At 37.7% G+C, this 15,742-nt stretch overlaps 2 protein-coding genes across 7 annotated transcripts in view; one reads left to right on the top strand and one right to left on the bottom strand.

Moving 5' to 3' along the window:
* Positions 1–15,663, top strand: part of LRRC34 (leucine rich repeat containing 34) — a 30,908-nt gene extending 15,245 nt beyond the window's left edge. For 4 of the 6 annotated variants that reach the window (XM_046001595.1, XM_046001596.1, XM_046001601.1 and 1 more), the window contains 3 exons: positions 612–767; positions 1,744–1,870; positions 3,134–6,100. In XM_046001595.1, coding sequence (XP_045857551.1) covers positions 612–767; positions 1,744–1,870; positions 3,134–3,337 — 487 coding nt within the window. In that variant the 3' untranslated portion in view covers positions 3,338–6,100. Of the gene's footprint in view, positions 1–611; positions 768–1,743; positions 1,871–3,133; positions 6,101–10,758 lie in introns of those variants that run through there. The other 2 variants (XM_046001600.1, XM_046001598.1) reach the window with 2 other exon arrangements.
* The window catches only part of MYNN (myoneurin), a 42,197-nt gene that overhangs the window by 7,148 nt on the left and 19,307 nt on the right, over positions 1–15,742 (bottom strand). The gene's annotated exons all lie outside the window — the stretch shown is intronic.

Genomic DNA, 15,742 nt, shown 5'->3' on the forward strand with positions numbered 1-15,742 from the left:
TAGAAGTCCTGGGAATAATCTATGTAAATATTCATGATACAGAGGCTACACTGTTAAGATAGTTATTCCAAAGATCAGAAGATTGAACCATTGTTGTCAACTTTTTTTTTTTTTTTTTTTTTTTTTTTTTTGTTTGTTAAATCAAGCTTTATTGATAAATGGAATTCAGAATACCTTACTAGGAACAGCAGCAGGCCCAGCCAATCATGATAGCAAAAACGTGGCAGTCTCCTACGAGGTGTAGGAAGCTGCTGCTTATCAATTAGTAATTCAACGTAAGGACTTTTAAAAGAGGTGCAAAGAATCAAGGCATTTTAGCCCCAAGATTGATATTCTTATGAATTGTTGTCAACTTTTTGTACTAAGCCTTAGTATCTAGTTTATACTGATTATCTCAACAATGTGAATGGAGCATTTAATCATGAGTAAACCAGAATGGAGCAACATTTTACAGCAAATTTTCATTAACTTTTTTGGAAACTGAGTGATTAAAATCTTTTACTGAACTAGAAAAATAATGTTCTATACAATAATTCTGAGGCATGTTAATCACTATGAATAAAAGAATACTTCATATTTTCAAATGTAACCATGTATTCTTCCCTTCCCAGCAATAAAATAACTTGTGATGGAATGGTGTATTTGGCTGATGTACTGAAAAGCAATACTACCCTGGAAGTTCTAGATCTTTCTTTTAACAGAATAGAAAATGCAGGAGCAAAGCATCTCAGTGAAACTCTTGCTTCACACAACAGGAGTCTTAGAGCGTTAGTATGGTTTTGTATTTAATCAAGAGAAAAACTTAAACTTTTAAAATACTAACATCAAGGGGCGCCTGGGTGGCTCAATGGGTTAAAGCCTCTGCCTTCGGCTCAGGTCGTGATCCCAGGGTCCTGGGATTGAGCCCCTCATCGGGCTCTCTGCTCAGTGGGGAGCCTGCTTCCTCTCTCTCTGCCTACTTGTGATCTCTGTCAAATAAATAAATCTTAAAAAAAAAAAAAAACACAAAAAAAACCCAACATCAATCCCCTTAAAACTCAAGATTCATGATGAAATATGAAAAGTTTCTAAGCTGACATATTACATTAAACATTTCAATTTTTTCAAAAGTAATGTCTATTAAAAATTAGACTGATTCTAGTTATGCTTAAGATGAAGAAAATTCTTACTGCCTACTGTATTTATCCTGAATTCTATAGAAAAATCATAATATGATCAAGACAAAAAAATAATAAAAATATTACTGGAGGGCTCTATCCTGAAGGGTGTATTTGTAACCAAGCCCAAACATTTACTGAATAATAACAGACTATTGGTTTCTAAAATGTAGGTAACTCTCCTAGGTACATGAAGCATCCACTTAAAAAATGAAGTTTCTTGGATTTTAGTTAGCATTATTTTTTTAAAAAGATTTTTACTTATTTATTTGACAGAGATCACAAGTCGGCAGAGAGACAGGCAGAGAGAGAGGGGGAAGCAGGCTCTCTGCTCAGCAGAGAGTCCGATGCGATGCAGGGCTCGATCCCAGGACCCTGGGATCATGACCCGAGCTGAAGGCAGAGGCTTTAACCCACTGAGCCACCCAGGTGCCCCAGTTAGCATTATTCTTAAGTATCTTTTCTTCCCAAGATTTTACACAATAAAATATTTACAAAATAAAATAAATGCTGTTGGTTAACTTATGCATCTTCTTTGTGGAAGTATGTATTGGTTTCCAGGGTTATTACTTCTTGTTTCTGATAGGTTGTCAGTAGTCAGCAACAACATACAGGGAGAAGGACTGGTTGCACTTTCACAGTCAATGAAAACAAATCCCACACTCTCGAATGTTTACATTTGGGGAAACCAATTTGATGAGGCTACATGTGTGGTAAGTATTTTTTTTTCTTCCTTCACTAAAGGCTTTTCCTGGGGTCTTCTCTATAGTATGAGGCATTTACAGGTGGCCTTAGAAATGATTCCAAAATGTACTAAGACACTTCAGTTTTGATAAATTTTAACATTAAGTCCTAAAAACTAAGCACTGGAAAGTTTTGTGGTTTAAATAGAAGGCAACAAATACCACATATTAATATAGAGATCACTGAATTATACAATCCCAATGCCTCTAAAGTTAAAATATTTTAAAAACCAGAACTATTGATTTATTCTAAATCTGATGTAGCACAATCTCCAGTCTGCTGCCCAATAATTAAACCAAGACATGGAATTTGGAGACCTAGTCTTTTATGTTGCTTTTAGGTTGCTTATGTAAACACAGCCCTTGATACCACTTGCAAAACAAAAAGCACTGTAGCAAATAGTTTTTATTTGGAAAGAATGAAGATGCTAAAATTCTCAATTTGCAAAAAGACTATCCAAAATTCCACCTCCAAAAAGAGTAATAAAATATACTATTTAAATCCTTGATTTCAGAAAAAGATCATATTCTATACACTAGAATGAATTTGGAATAATAAGCCTAAGCCGAAAACAGCTAAAATTTTAAATTTTTTACTGTCTATATATCTGTCTTTCTCTATACTCACAATCTTATTAACCAACCATTTTAACATGTTTGTATGACACCCTTACAAAGATACCAATGATCCAGAAGTGATATACAAAGAAAATTTTACAATGAAGATAGAATTAGGCCACAGCCAGGTCAGCATCTGATACTACAGAAATTGTCTTAGCCTCAATCTATAAGTTAGCTTCAGGGAGTTCATGAACTCCATACAGCTGTATGCCAAAATCTGGTTGCTTATTTTTCTGTGAAATGGGTCCCTGGCTATCATCAGATTTTCAAGGCATACACAACTCCCTCCTCCCCCATTTACAAACCCCTGTAGGACTTGAAAATTGTGACAATGAGACCTTTGGCCCACAAAATCTGTAATACAGAGAACTGTTAATTCTGGGAGCCATAAAACAAAATACTTCAAATCTTAGAAGTAACTTTTTCAAGATTATAATTATGTGAAATTAAATGAATAAAAATTATATGTAAAAAATACTAAAATTTAGTATTTACTCAGAGTATTTTAAACTGAAAATCACAGCTAATCTGAAAATTGCAATTAGCTTATTCATTTTATGGAAATTAAACAATTTTCTTAATGACAGGCTTCTCTTTTCTTAAAAATCATAGGCCTATTCAGACTTAATTCAAATGGGCCATCTAAAACCAGACAATACAGATGTGGAGCCATTTGTGGTGGATGGACATGTGTATCTTGCAGAAGTCTCCAATGGCCTTAAAAAGCATTATTACTGGAGACCAACTTACGGAGAAGCTTGCACGAACTCACCTAATGCAGGTTTTACTCTTGTACCAGTAGGTGGACATCTATGAAAAACAAGCTCTGAAATTTTCACATTATTTGTCTGTTAATATTTTATTGCCTATTAAATTCTTAAATTAGAACATCTTACCTTTTATACATTTGAAAAAAATGATTATATTAAAATGACTTTGTATAACTGTCCACTGTGGAAAAACAGTATAATTGTTTTAAAAGAAATTTTACAGGAGAAGGAAGATGGCAGAGTAGGAGGATCCAAAATTCACTGCCCCCCCACCCCCGCCACACATGGTGGCAACTGCTGCATGTATTGCTACTCACTCTGAAAACCACCTGACGGGTGGCAGAACAGATCATCCACAGCTAGGTGTAGCAAGGTCACATCAAAAGCGTCGGAGGTACAGAGCTGCCATCTGCTATCGGTAATGAAACTCCTGGAGTGACTACTCACAAAGGTGAGGGACATCACAGGCGAGAGAGTGACCCCACAATGGACACCCTTGGCCCTGAGGACTTGCACTAGGAAGACCAGTCTCCGTAATATCTGGCTTTGAAAATCAGTGTGGCTTAACTCCAGAAGAGCTGGAGCGCTACAGGAAACCCAAGTCTTTAAAAGCCAACACATTAAATAACGTGGCCCAAGACAGAGCATAGAAGCAGCAGTTTGAAAAGTGCCTGGGGTATATCTGAGGGAGATTTATCAATTAGTTTTAGGATGTGTACAGGAGGGGCGGGAATCTATAGGAAATAAACAGGAGCTTTCCCCGGGCTTGAAAGTGCTAGTGGGTGCCATTTTTCTTGTCCTCTCCCAGCCTGGACAGTCAGACACTTGTAGAAGCCAGTTCTGACATTCTCCTCTTACCTTGCTAGCACTGTGTGCCCTGCCCTTCCTACCTGCCCACTGTGGTAGGCACCCCTCCACAGGATCTCCTGCCCTGGGGAGTGGGGAGCTAACTCCACATACCAGTGCACATGCAGATGCTGTAGCTGTGCTTCTCAGCTGCCTCTAGAGGGAGCAAGCCCTAACCCTCAGTGTGTCTGCAGCAGTCACAGGCTCTCATTCCAGGCAGCACGCCCACAAGGGCTGCAACCAGGTCTCACAGCCATCCACACAGGAAACAAGCACTGCCTACCAGTGAGCCCAGAGCAGGCAATGCGGAGCACTGCAGACAGGCTGAGTGCTGGCCCAGTCTGCATGCTGTAGAGATGACTAGGGCTTATTAGCCAGCTGTGCAGCAGACAAGCCCTGCCCACCAGTGTGCCCTCAACACTACAGGATGATTACTGTAGGTGGTGGGGCAGAAGGCCAGCATCATCCACCAGCACGCCAGCATCCGTCATAGCTCAACCTCAACAAATTCTGGTGACCAGAGAGGGCCATGTTGCAGGTAACTATAGGACACGTTCCAAACAAGGCCACTACTTTCAAGACCAAGAGAAGCAGCTGACCTACGTAATTCACAGAAACACAAAATGAAGAGACACAGGAATACATCCCAAATGAAGAAGGCAAAAACCACAGAAAAAGAGATCAGCAATATGCCTGACAGAATTCAAGGTAATGGTCAGAAAGATACTCACTAGACTTGAGAGAAGAGTGGCTGAACTCAGAACTAGTCAGAGGTGAAGAATGTAATAACTAAAGTAAAAATGTGCTAGAGGAAATCAGTGTATTAGAAGATACAGAAGAATCAATCAGTGATCTGGAAGACAGGATAATGGAAAACATTCAAGCTGAACAGTAAAAATAAAAAATGAGAATAGGTTAAAGTATCTCTGTGACTTATCAAATGTATGAACATTTGCATTATGGGATCCCAGAAGGAGTGAGAGAAGGGGGACAGAAAGCTTATTTGAAGAAATAACAGCTGAAAACTTCCTTAATCTAGGGAGGAAACTGACCTCTAGGTGCAAGAAGCAAGAAGAATCTTAAGATGAACCTAGGGAGGTCCACACCAAGACACCTAATTAAAATGACAAAAATTAAAGAGAAAGTCCCAAAAGCAAGAGAAAAGCAAACAGTTACATACATACATGGGAAACCCCATAAGGTTATCAGCTCATTTTCAGCAGGACTCGATAGACCAGAAGGGCATGGTATCATCAAAGCGCTGAAAGAAAAAAGCAAAACAAAACCTATACAAACAAGAATATTCTATCCAGCAAGATTATCACTCAGAATTGAAGGGGAGAGTATGTCCCAGACAAACAAAAGTTAAAGGAGTTCATCACCCCTAAAATAGCTTTACAAGAAATGTTAAAGGAGATTCTCTAAGTGGAAAGAAAAGGCCACAGTGGAAGAAAATTAGGAGAAAATTTCACAGTAAAAGCAAACATATAGTTAAGGTAGTATGATCAATCACTTGGGAATCTAGTAAGGAGGTTAAAATATAAGTAGTAAAATCAATCTTATCTATAAAAACTAGTCAAGGGATACACAGTAAGAGGTAAAATATGACCTCATATACCTAAAACATGGAGGGGGGAATAAAACTTCAGTGTTCTTAGAGAACTTAAAAGACCATGATCTCAATACAGACTGCTATACACAGGGTGTTATATATGAACCCCAGGGTAACAACAAAGCAAAAACCTCTAACAGATACACAAAAAGAGAAAGGAATTCAAGCAGGACACTAAAGAAAACCATCAATCACAAGGGAAGAGAGAATTAGAGAAACAACCAGTAAATAACAAAATGCTAGTAAGTACATACCTATCAATAATTACTTTAAATATAAATGGACTGGGGTGCCTAGATGGCTCAGTCATTAGGCATCTGCCTTTGGCTCAGGTAATGATCCCAGGGTCCTAGGATCCAACCCCTCACAGGGCTCCCTGCTAGGTGGGGAGCCTGCTTTCTCCCTCTCCCTCTGCCTGCTGCTCCCCATACTTGTGCTCACTGTCAAATAAATAAATAAAATCTTAAATGAATGAATGAATGTAAATGGACTAAATGCTCCAAGGAAAAGATATAACTGAAAGGATAAAAAAACAAGGCCCATCTATATGCTGCCTACAAGAGACATCAGACCTAAAGATGCATACACACTGAAAGTGAAGGGATGGAGGGGTGCCTACGTGACTCAGTCGATTAAGTGTCTGCCTTCAGCTCAGATCATGATCCCAGGGTCCTAGGATAGAGCCCCACATTGGGCTCCCTGCTCAGCGGGGAGTCTGCTTCTCCCTCTCCCACTGTCCCTCCCCTCTGCTTGTACACGCCCTCTCTCAAATGAAAAAATAAAATCTTAAAAAAAAAAAAAAGAAGAGATGGAAAAAGATATTCCATGCAAATGAAGCGGGGGGGGGGGGGGAATAGGATACCAATACTAATTATTAGGTAAAATAGACTTTTAAAAATAAACTGTTTTAAGGAGACAAAAAAGGTCATTAAATAATGATAAAAGGATCAGTTCATTAAAAGTATATAATAATTACAAATACCTATGCATCCAACATAGGAGCACCATATGGATATATAAAGCAAATATTAACAGACATAAAGAGAGAAATTGACAATAACACAGTAACAGTAGGGGGCTTTAACACATCCTTATGTCAATGGATAGATCACTCAGACAGTAAATCAAACCGTGGCTTTGAATGACACACTAGACCAGGTAGACTTAACAGATATACACAGAATTTTCTATCCCAAAACAGTAGAGTATCTATTCAAGTGCACATGGAATAGTCTCCAGAACAGATCACACGGCAGACCATAAAACAAGTCTAAGAACACTGAAATCATATCAAGCATCTTTTACCACCATAACAGTATGAAACTAGAAAGAGATCAATTATAAGAAAACGGAAAGATGGGCGCCTGGGTGGCTCAGTGGGTTAAAGCCTCTGCCTTCGGCTCAGATCATGATCCCAGGGTCCTGGGATCGAGCACCCTGGGATCGAGCCCCGCATCGGGCCCTCTGCTCCGCAGGGAGCCTGCTTCCTCCTCTCTCTCTGCCTGCTTCTCTGCCTAGTTGTGATTTCTGTCAGATGAATAAAATATTTAAAAAAAAAAAAGAAAACTGAAAGAAACAAAATACCTGGAAGCTAAATAACAGATTACTAAGCAACCAATGGATCAACAACGAAACAAAGAGGAAATCAAAACATACTTGGAGACAAACGGAAATGGAAACGCTACAGTTCAAAATCTTCAGCACACAGCAAAAGTATTTCCAAGAGGGAAACTTCTAGTGATATAGGCCTACCTCAAGAAACAAGAACATTTTAAACAATCTAACCTTATATCTAAGGACCCAGAAAAAGAAGAACCAACAAAGCCCAAATTAAATGAAATAGAGACTAAAAACACAACAGAGAAGATCATTGAGACCAAGAGCTGGTTCTCTGAAAAGATAAACAAAATTGGTAAAACTTCAGCCAGACTAATCAAGAAGAACTCAAAATGAGAAATGAAAGACGAGTTAAAACTCACACCATAAAAATATAAAAAATTATGAACAATTACTACAAAAACTAAAAGCCAACAAAATGCACAACCTAGAAGAGATTAATTCCTAGAAATAATCTTCCAACTGAGTCAGGAGGAAACAGAAAATCTGAACAGACCTATTACTAGTAACAAAATTGGACCAATAATAAAAAACTCCCAATAAAAAAAAGTCTAGGATCAGATAGCTTCACAGATGAACTCTACCAAACATTTAAAGAAGAGTTAATACCTATCCTCAAGCTATCCCAAAAAACAGAAGTGGGAGAAATTCTTCGAAATTCATTTTACAAGGCCAGCATTACCTTGATACCAAAACAAACTACAAAACAAACAAATCTACAGGCCAATTCTCCTTGATAAACATAAAAGCATAAAACTCAACAAAGTATTAGTGAACAGAATTCAAAAATAAATTAAAAGGATCATTCACCATAATCAAGTCATATTTATTCCAGGGATGCAAAGATGGTTTAATGCCTGCAAATCATTGATGTGATCTACATTTACAAAATGGATAAAAAAGTCTTATGACCACCGCAGTAGATGCAGAAAAAGAGTGATAAAACTGAACATCCACTGATGATAAAAACTATCGAAGTGGGCACAAAAGGAACATCCCTCAACATAATGAAAGACATATATGATAAGCCCAAAGCTAACATCACAATGGTAAAAAAGCTGAAAGCTCTCCCCCTAAGGTCAGAAATAAGGATGTCCAAACTTTCACTACTTTTATTCAATATTGTACCAGAGGTCCTAGGTATAGCACTCAGACAAGAAAAATAAAAGGTGCCCAAATTGGTAAGGAAGAAGTAAAACTGTCACTGTTTGCAGAGACATAGACTATATATAGAAAACTAAAGACGCCACCAAAAAAATTATTAGAATAAATGAATTCAGTAAGTTGTAGGATACAAAATACAGAGATCTGTTGCATTCCTGTACACTAATAACAAAAGAGCAGAAAGGGAAATTAAGAAAACAACCCTATGTATAACTGTATCAAAAAGAGTAAAATACTGAGGTGCCTGTTTGGCTCAGAAGAACATGTGACTCTTGATCTTGGGGTTGTGAGTTTGAGCACCATGCTGGGTGTAGAGCTTTCTTAAAAACATCAATAAAGTTAAAAAAAAAAAACAAACCAACAAAAAACTGATGAATGAAACTGAGGACAACACAAATGGAAAGATACCCTGTGCTCAAGGATTAGAAGATTTAATATTGTTAAAATGTTAAAACAGACTCAAAGACGACAAACTAGTGGTTGCCAGAGGGGAGGGAGATGAGAGGTTAGACAAAATAGGTGAAAGGGATTAAGAAGTACAAATTTCCAAACTCATTAAAATAAGTGAAGAAAATGAAAAACTACAGCACAGAGAACATATTCATTAATATTGTAGTAACATGGTACAGTGACAGATGATAACTATACTTATCATAGTGAGCACTCTGTAATGTAGATAATGTTGAATCACTGTGTTGTAACTCTGAAACTACTATGTCAACTACACATCAATTAAAAAATTAAAAAAGCCCCGGGGGGGGGGGGGGGGATAGAGACTAAAATTTTAGCCATGGAGAAAAAAAAAAAATCAAGGAATTAAACTAATATGCTTTTAAAAAGAAAATACCATTAAGTAGTAAAATAGCATAAAAAGAAAAAGGCATTATAGGTATCCTAACTGAAAGTTGTCATGAAGTGGTAAAAAGGGTTCAGGTGGCAGAATCCAAGGGAATTTCAGGGGGTTCAGAGTTGAAAAAGTATTTTATATATCTTATTTAGGTAATAATGATTGTTGATACAATTTTGCAAACACAGGGAAATACACAGAAACACATATAAATGTATGCTTTTTAAACAAGTCAGTTAATGCCAGTGAACTTTTTAAGATCATTCTCTTTTAGAAGATGCCAGTAAGATTTTAATTACTGTTGTCTACGGCCAATCTTGTTTTCAAATTAAGATTCCTATGAGGAGGCAACAAACACTATGATGCTTTGATTACAGACTTATATTCACAAATTTATTCACACATGCCAAGATGCTGCTTCACCTGAATGATTTACTCATCAAAGTGTGAAAAAAAGGCATGTGGACAGTTTTCAAAGGTTACTTTAAATTACGCTGAGGTCCTATAGTCTAAAAGAAAATCCATCTATCTCTAAAGGTCTACAGGGAGGAGGTGGAATAAAGGTGGTGGTCAACTTTACATTGTTGTCAAAATACTGGCCTTCGGGACGCCTGGGTGGCTCAGTGGGTTAAGCGGCTGCCTTCGGCTCAGGTTATGATCCCAGCGTCCTGGGATCGAGTCCCACATCCGACTCCTTGCTTGGCAGGGAGCCTGCTTCTCTCTCTGTCTCTGCCTGCCACTCTGTCTGCATGTGCTTGCTCTCTCTCTCTCTGACAAATAAATAAATAAAATCTTAAAAAAAAAAAAATACTGGCCTTCACCTAAGAGCACCCTAAGAGCACCTAAGAGCTGTATTTATTTTTTAAAAATTAGCGTATCGGGACGCCTGGGTGGCTCAGTTGGTTGGACCACTGCCTTCGGCTCGGGTCATGATCCCGGAGTTCCCGGATCGAGTCCCGCATCGGGATCCCAGCTCCATGGGGAGTCTGCTTCTCCCTCTGACCTTCTCCTCGCTCATGCTCTCATGCGCTCTCACTGTCTCTCTCAAATAAATAAGTAAAATCTTAAAAAAAAAAAAAATTAGCGTATCAAAAAAATCACATCTGTCCACTACTTTAGTAGATTAAACAATTAAGATCAGTAATCCCTACCCACTATCTAATGAGTTTTGAAGGTTTACAGGTATTTCCTTATATTTGGCACCTAACACCATGTTCCTACACTCCCTGGGGGGAATAAAGGGTGGGCACAGAGGGTAGTGGTGGTTACATAAGGGGAAGAACATCTAATAAACTGTTCAGGCATTATTTTCACTTAATGTTAGAGTCACTGAGCCAGAAAAGACCTAAATGCCTTACGAAATCCATTCTCATGCTTTCAGAGATGAATGTGAATCATCCAGGACAGGACAGATGGTTGCTATCGGGATGAGTCTGTGCTGAAAAACAAAGTCTTAAAACATCTGGAATTGGTTGAAAAATACATACTCAATAGCTCATATGAACTATGTGTGAAATGGATTTCAAGTTGTTGGCATTTTTTTAGATAAATATTGTTTATATGTTATATCAAAGAAAATTACCACAATCTGATAATGGAATTTTACAAATAATACGACCTTCCACTGATGTGAAAAGCATGTAAAGATCTGCCATTGTTTACAGTGGAACTAACAAAGCTATACTTTATAGACTACAGAATTCTATAAATGACATTATGTATCCTGACACTTAAACTGACTGATTTTACTACTTACTGATTTTACTTATTAGGTTTTACCAAACCTTACTTGGCAATATTCTATGTGTTCAAATCTTATTTTATTTCCATTTTAAGATCTCTGCTTTGCAGATATAAAGACTGGTTGTTTTTGAGAGAGTTCTTTTACATTATCACATGTTGAACAGTCTAGAACTAAATATCTGTATCTAAAAAGGCAATACATCCCAGGAAAATCGAATGTCTTTGTATTGTTAAAAATGCAATAGGAAATGAATGAAATTTTTTCTTTTAATCGAATTTGAAAATCTGCAGAATTCAATGGATGCATAAAACCAAGCTATAGGAAAAAAAAGGAACATTTTAAACAACTGTCATTACATTTCTAAGACATTAAGGTGGTGAAGAAATGCTACTCCTAGATATTAGATATCCGATAAATTTAGATTCAAGTAACAATTAATGCGACAAACCTCTTATACTTGAATATCTGTCCAGAGAGCTAAGGAGAGTTTGTTAAACTACAGATGCTAAAGTGGCATTTTTCAAGTGTGGAACATCAGAACCACTGGGGCAAATGTTAAAATTACAGATTCTTAGAGTCAGACCGACTGAATCAGAACTTCTGAGGACAGTCTGGGGAATCTGCATTTTTACAATCCAGGTCTTTAAACTTATTAAAGTTTAAAAACCAATACTCTAATTTTCTTCATTCTTCAAATTCATTTTTTTAATATGTACTTTTAAAAATGTACATATAAAAAGTACACAAATCTTTTTTAAAGAAGCCTCCATGCCCAGCGTGGAGCCCAATATGGGGCTTGAACTCACTACTCTTGAGATTAGGGCCTGTGCTCAGGGCCCAAGCTGAGATCAAGAGCTGGATGTTTAACCGAATGACCCACCCAGGCACCCCTTGAAAAGTACACAAATCTTAACTGAACAGGTAAAGAGTTATCACAAAGCTAACCCACCCATGTCAGCCATGACCTAGATAAAGATAGTAAATGCCACATGCTTCCAGAAGCTCTTACAAACTTCTTCCAACAGGCACCACTCTCTTGCCTTCTAACATCACTAACATCAAAAAAGTAGTTTTGCCTGCTTCTGAATTTTATATAAACTGAATCTTAACAGTATACACTGTCTGACTTCTTTTGAACAACATTAACGTGATTCATTCATGTTTAATGTAGCAACAGTCCATCTTTTACTGCTTTGAAGTATCTGTAATATGCTGGGTAGTAGAGGAGTTTATAGGATTCTGGAATGAGATGGCCTCTCATCAGGCTAAGCAGGGCACAGTCACATGAAAGTAAATCTTGGTAATGAGATTTGTTTGTCCAGGCTAATCTTTGTTCTTCTGTGGTATGGAGGGGACCCACAAGTTTCTATATTCTCCCAAGGGTAAACTCAGAAGGTAGCTGAGTGGGAAGAAAGCTATGAATGGGAAGAAAAAGGCTTACTTTCAGCCTGCAGGAAGGTAGCACAGGTGAAACCTGCATCCTGATCTATACCGGCCTGCTTAAGACAAAGCTACAGAAGTGTGAGAGTTCTCCACGTTTCTTGGAACTAAGGTGAGGCCAACTCAGTCAAGAACTACCCGGTTCTGACCAAGCGAGGAAAAACCTGATCACGTATTTCACAAGCTGTGGCGTACTGCATCAGAGGCCAGTAGGATGCCCAGAGAATGAGGAACTAAAGACGCTGTCTTCCCTGATAACATTATATCACGTAAGTCCCCTTCATATACCTGGACACCAGTTTAAAGAGGAGACAAAGGATAGAAATAAGAGCATTTTCCCAAAAGTTTAAGCATTACCTCAAAATCTTATAAATTATATCTCCCTTTTATCAGACTAAGTTTTAAACTGGCTGAGACAAAAAGTTAAATTTTTCCTGACTCCCCATGGGGTGTGAGCTCAAGAGGAAGGAAATTTAAGTTGTCAGAAATTCTACTTCCTCTGCACACCTGAACTGTAGTGAGTAAATCTGCAACCATATAAAGTTTCCTTCCACTTTCAAGATCAGGCTCAAAAATACAGCTTCTGATTACAGTGTTGCAAATCATATTATGCTGATCATTTTAGTGTTTGAGATCTGACAACAAGTAATAATGTGCTTTGTATTTTTTACGTATTTGACAAAAATGATCCTGCACCACACTGCTTTTCAGCTAAATAATAGTATTCAATGTCTTAACTACTCAAACCATATCCACCTAACTTCTACTCCTGCTATTACTACAACTGCCTTCTCAAAGGATCATCATGCCCCCATTACCCAACCCAAAGTTGTCTTTGATTTGCACCCTATTTAATTTCTCTGTACTGTATGACCAGTACAAAATCACTTGTCTTCTTAAAACTTGCACTACTCTGGTGTTCTTCCACTTTTCATCTGCTTTTCCATCTTCTGCTCATTTTTTAAAAGTAGGGTCCACACCCAGTGTGGAGCCAAAGCGGGTCTTAAACTCACAACCCTGAGATCAAGGCCTGAACTGAGATCAAAAGTGAGATACTTAACTGACTGAGCCACCCAGGCACTCCTATCTTTTGCTCGTTCTTTAAATGTATTTCCCCAAAGATTTTCTTAGCTTTTGTTCTTTACCATCTCCCAGGGCTGCCTTAATCATTTCTATTGCAATAATTATTAGCCTTATGCTACAAGATCCGTATCTCTAGCTTTAACCTCTCCTGGATTTGGGGCTCCATTTCCAAGGACTGCTAGACATTTTCACAAGGCTATTGTACCACCAACCAAATTCAGTGCATCTAAAATAAAGTTTTCTCTGCCATAAACCTCCTCATCTTCCCTATCACAGTTAATGGCATCACCACCTTCTTAATCATTAAGGATCAAAACTTAAGGTGTCTAAGTCAGGGCTAACCGCAAGGAAAAGAAACGGATTCAAGACTGTCTAAGAAAAGGGGGATTTACTGTATGGATGTAACAGGAAAAAAATCACTGGCACCCAGGGACAAGGAAATGAAGCATAAAGCTGTGCCAGCTCAAAAATGGGACTGCAGAGCCAGACACTAAGGCCACACCAATCTCTCACAGGCAATCAGTGGCTTGGTTCTGTGAACCTATTTCATTCCCTTGCTTCACTCTATAGATTAGCTTTCTCTGCTTATTCATCATTTCCTTTATATTTCGACTTGCTTCACACTGGGCCAGTTCTAAATGATCTTTTCACTTACACGTGTGCCAAAACATAACAGTCTCTGAATTTCAGAGCTCAAATTATTGAGAATCTAACTAGCTCAGTCAAACCTAAGAACTGTTTCTCCCCGGTAAGGTGTTCAATGAAGCTCTGGACATCGATATGGAATCATATGTTATAAATGTGGCTGTCTAATCCTCTAATCCCTGCCCTTCAGCAGTCAACTGTGCTTGGGTGTGTAAGATTATAGGAGTTAACAAACTTAGTTATCCAATCCTACTCCTTCAGCACAGGTTAAGGACAGAGGACTATTTCATGTAAGATGGTGCAGGCATAGCGCTGGATATGTCTTTGACTCCTATCTCCTCCCTGTTTCATACTTTCTTCATTTGACCGATTTCAGTTAGCTGTGTGCACATTCCTTCCCATCACCATCATCCATCTCTTCTGGTTTGTCTATGCAGGGGAACAATGGCCCTTTTTCTGTCCATTCAATTCTCACTGACTGCTCAGTAGTTCCTTCCTTGTCTTCCCCCATTAACACTTGACATTCTGCCTTGTTTTACTGCCATTATAGTCAGGCCTGTCTTTCCCATTTGACTTAAGGGTGGCATTTATCTTATCTTTGTTAGGTTTGTGTATCCTGATCTCAATTTTCCAGTATCTGAAATACTGGCCAGACATTTTAATCCAAATAGATGTTCACATCCATGATGTTTACTTTAGTATATTCTTCTTGAAATTAAATACCTTATTTCTAGATCGTTATTATGTCTACCTAATAATCACCAAATTCCTTAAGCAAATATACCAAATCTCTCTTGAATGAATGGGGCAGGGGTTGCAGAGAATCAAGAGTAACCACATCACTGTCTCAAGAAATTAATGCTCCAGTAACTAAATCTCCATACTGTTCATAAATAATGAGTAAAAATGTAGAATTTACTAGGTGGCATTTCTAGGTAAATTCTAAAGACTCAAAAATCTGAGTATAAGATGGAAATTTCTATCAAGAGCTTCAATTTTAAATGCTTCCCAAAAGAAAACCAAGAAACATTTAGGCTATCAGTTCTCAACATCTGGTAACATTAAAACACCAGTGGAGATTTTCTAGCATGTACATCCCAAAGATTATATTATTCAGTAGGCCTAAGGAAGAGTGGGGCTTGGCTAGTGTTATTTTTAAAATGTTTCTGGTATGCATCAAATGTTAGAACAGTTACTCTAGGATGTTTTAAAAAACAAGAACATGTACATTGTCTTTATAAATGTACATTTCAACTATTCTCATTTGTACAATTTCCACAGAACTGAAACACAGAGAAGTAATAAACTACTTTTACAAGAGAACGGATAGAACCTTTTCTTTAAAAAAATTTTTTCTAAAACTTATCTATCAAAATCAACCTATGAAATTAAACATAAAACAAATACCATTTAAAAACAGCAAAAAATCATTTATATATAATCTATGGTTTTT

Source organism: Meles meles, chromosome 4 (assembly GCF_922984935.1).
Source record: "Meles meles chromosome 4, mMelMel3.1 paternal haplotype, whole genome shotgun sequence".
NCBI classification, from domain to species: domain Eukaryota; kingdom Metazoa; phylum Chordata; class Mammalia; order Carnivora; family Mustelidae; genus Meles; species Meles meles.